The sequence below is a fragment of the Theobroma umbraticum genome, unplaced genomic scaffold (assembly GCF_002168275.2).
Source record: "Theobroma umbraticum cultivar Fairchild unplaced genomic scaffold, ASM216827v3 scaffold_50.0, whole genome shotgun sequence".
In the NCBI taxonomy this organism is placed as follows: Eukaryota; Viridiplantae; Streptophyta; class Magnoliopsida; order Malvales; family Malvaceae; genus Theobroma; species Theobroma umbraticum.
In genome coordinates this window covers 4,626,353-4,628,898 of record NW_018397261.1, presented here as the reverse complement: position 1 = coordinate 4,628,898, position 2,546 = coordinate 4,626,353, and the positions used below count along the sequence as shown (strand labels likewise).

General features: G+C 36.5%; 1 protein-coding gene across 1 annotated transcript in view; it reads left to right on the top strand.

Moving 5' to 3' along the window:
* Positions 1 to 2,071, top strand: part of LOC110418201 (stress up-regulated Nod 19 protein) — a 3,548-nt gene extending 1,477 nt beyond the window's left edge. The window contains exons 2-5 of the mRNA XM_021430859.2: positions 1 to 188; positions 319 to 477; positions 1,240 to 1,497; positions 1,935 to 2,071. The exon at positions 1 to 188 is cut by the window's left edge and continues 668 nt beyond it. Of these exons, the coding sequence (XP_021286534.2) occupies positions 1 to 188; positions 319 to 477; positions 1,240 to 1,497; positions 1,935 to 1,940 (611 nt within the window). The 3' untranslated portion in view covers positions 1,941 to 2,071. The remainder of the gene's footprint in view (positions 189 to 318; positions 478 to 1,239; positions 1,498 to 1,934) is intronic.
* The last annotated feature ends 475 nt before the right edge of the window (positions 2,072 to 2,546 follow it).

Sequence of the window (2,546 nt, the reverse complement as noted above, 5' to 3'; positions counted from 1 at the left end):
ATCGCACACAATGCAGGTTGAAACAAGGGTTTGAGGACGTCAGAAGAACGCTTTACCTTAGATACACTGTGAAGTGGGTCGATATGGATAGGTCTATTGTGCCTGTTAAAATCTATATATTTGACGTCACTGATAGTTGGAAAAGGTCTGGTAATTCAACAGGGATTAATGCAGAGCACTATTGCAAGGTAGATGAACCGTTTACGTGCTGCAACAATCTTTTTGTCATTCAAATTCTTTCTAAAATATCAAATCACAATCTTTTTGTCATTCAAATTCTTTCTAAAATATCAAATCATTGGAATATCTTTGATGCAGGTGGAATATGAAGTTGAATCCTGCAGTACCACTGGATTGGCTGATGATGGGTGCGTTGACACCAAAAGAATAAGCCTTGACATGCCATTTGGTGGTTATGTCATATACGGTGTCGCACACCAGCATTCAGGGGGCTCTGGTTCTGCTCTCTACAGAGAGGTATTAAAACGGCTCGTTTCTACTTTACACTTTTGTGTAATTTTTTCCACTTTTTTGAGTCTCCATCAAAGTTGCATTTTCTTTTTAAGTATATATATTGAAGCTTTATTAGTTTTTATAGTTCTATATATATTTATCAGGAATGGTCATTTGAACAGACTTATGCTTTAGCTTCCTTTCCTCAGTTACTCTTGGCTTCCATAGATGTATATGTTACATAGATGAAGTAGATTTGCATTTGCAACCCCATTTTTTATACTTATCCCTTTAATTAGAATTGTCTTCTAAATGCTTGATGCAGTTTTCATCCTAGTTTTACATAATGTTGATGTGTCTTCCCAATTTTTATTTTTTATATTTATCATAGAGGGACGGCATAATAGAGAGTGGTCAGTGTGCAATTTCCAGTGGGCCTGCCCATGTTAACCTTATAACTCTAGCTGCAACTATGGATCCTGGTATTCAGAAACTAGGCTTGTTTTAGGATTGATATAGGTACTTGACCTCTGTTCCTCAAAGCTGCTCTTATTCCCTGAGGAACAGAGGCTCATTTATGTTAAATAATTACTTGTTTGCAATTTTATGTTATCCGGAATACTGCAGTTACTCCGGCTTGTTAGACCCCCTTCCCATATATTTTATAGGAATGTTGACAACTGCTAATTCTAAAGAAATTTAAATGTATTTTGTGATCATTTAGTGAACTCCGGTATTGTGATTTCTTCTTCTGATGACGATCTGTTTGCATATGGTGAAATTTAGAATGGCCGCCAACTTTTGTGTTCCTCAATACCGACTTATGGGGAGGGGGAGGAAGCAGGAAATGAAGCTGGTTACATTGTAGGAATGTCCACCTGCTATCCTCAACCAGGAACTGTCAGGATATCCAAGGGGGAGACTCTGATTCTGGAATCTAATTACAGTAGTATCGGACATCATACAGGAGTCATGGGCCTTTTTTACATTTTGGTTGCAGATGAATTGCCCAAGCCAAAGCGTACCTTGCACACTGTTGTTCAAGTAAGTTTCAATTTCTGAAATGGATGAAGAAAATTCATCAGTTTAACCAGATGAATGTTCTTAAGCATAGTCATTAACCGTAGGAGATAAAAGAAATTTCTGCTAGTATTGAGAGACATGATCTGAGCGTTTAAGATCATTAGTTACATCATGTAACTTGCATGAAGCAAATATTTGATAGGTGCTGGCTAAATGATATTCATGGTTAAATATGCAGTCTAGTTGATACGGATCAAAATTTTCCTTTTTGATGTAGAAATTTAGATTTCTTCAGCAAGTGTTAAGGCAACATTACGTCAATAGCAATGAAAGCTTCTTTTTAGTAAAAGGCAAAAGAATAGTCTGCTCTATACTCACTGCATGCCTTGGTTGCAATGAGGCTTTTTGATCATTGACAACTTAGATTAAATCTCTGATGTTTTTATGATCTCATGCAGACATAGGACAGTATCATACTGTTAACTATCCTCTGGGCTGCGGTAGCACTGATGGGTGTGGTAACAGTTGTCGCTGTTGCCATTCGATATCGGCTTAAACATCAGAGAGAAGATGGCTACGAAGTAATTATGATGCGAATATATATATATATATATATATATATATATGTTGTTAAGAGCTGTAGTGTGTATTGCATTTAAAATTTCCCGGAATTTTGTAGTCAAATTAGTGATATATATAGGCATGAATAATTGAACTCTTTGTAATAGTTTGAACATTTTAATATCAGTCTTTGTCTCCATATTTTATGAAGTTATTTTATTATTATGAACTCACATATATGGAAGCCATTTGTGGCCTTTAGATCAGGGTAAGGTGCTTGAGTGGTCCAAAAAGGGTTTGGCAATGGCTCAGACTCTTTGCAGTTCTGCTTCTGCATATGCAAATCCTGCAAATATAGGCAGGACAAGTGTAACGAGGGTGGCAATGCGCCATTCGCCACCATGGATATCTCTGGAAACTTTTATTCACATCTATTCATAAGTATATACATGGCAGTTGGCACCTTATAATGGTTAAAAAAAAATTCACAAAAGGTTATCCTACTGTGA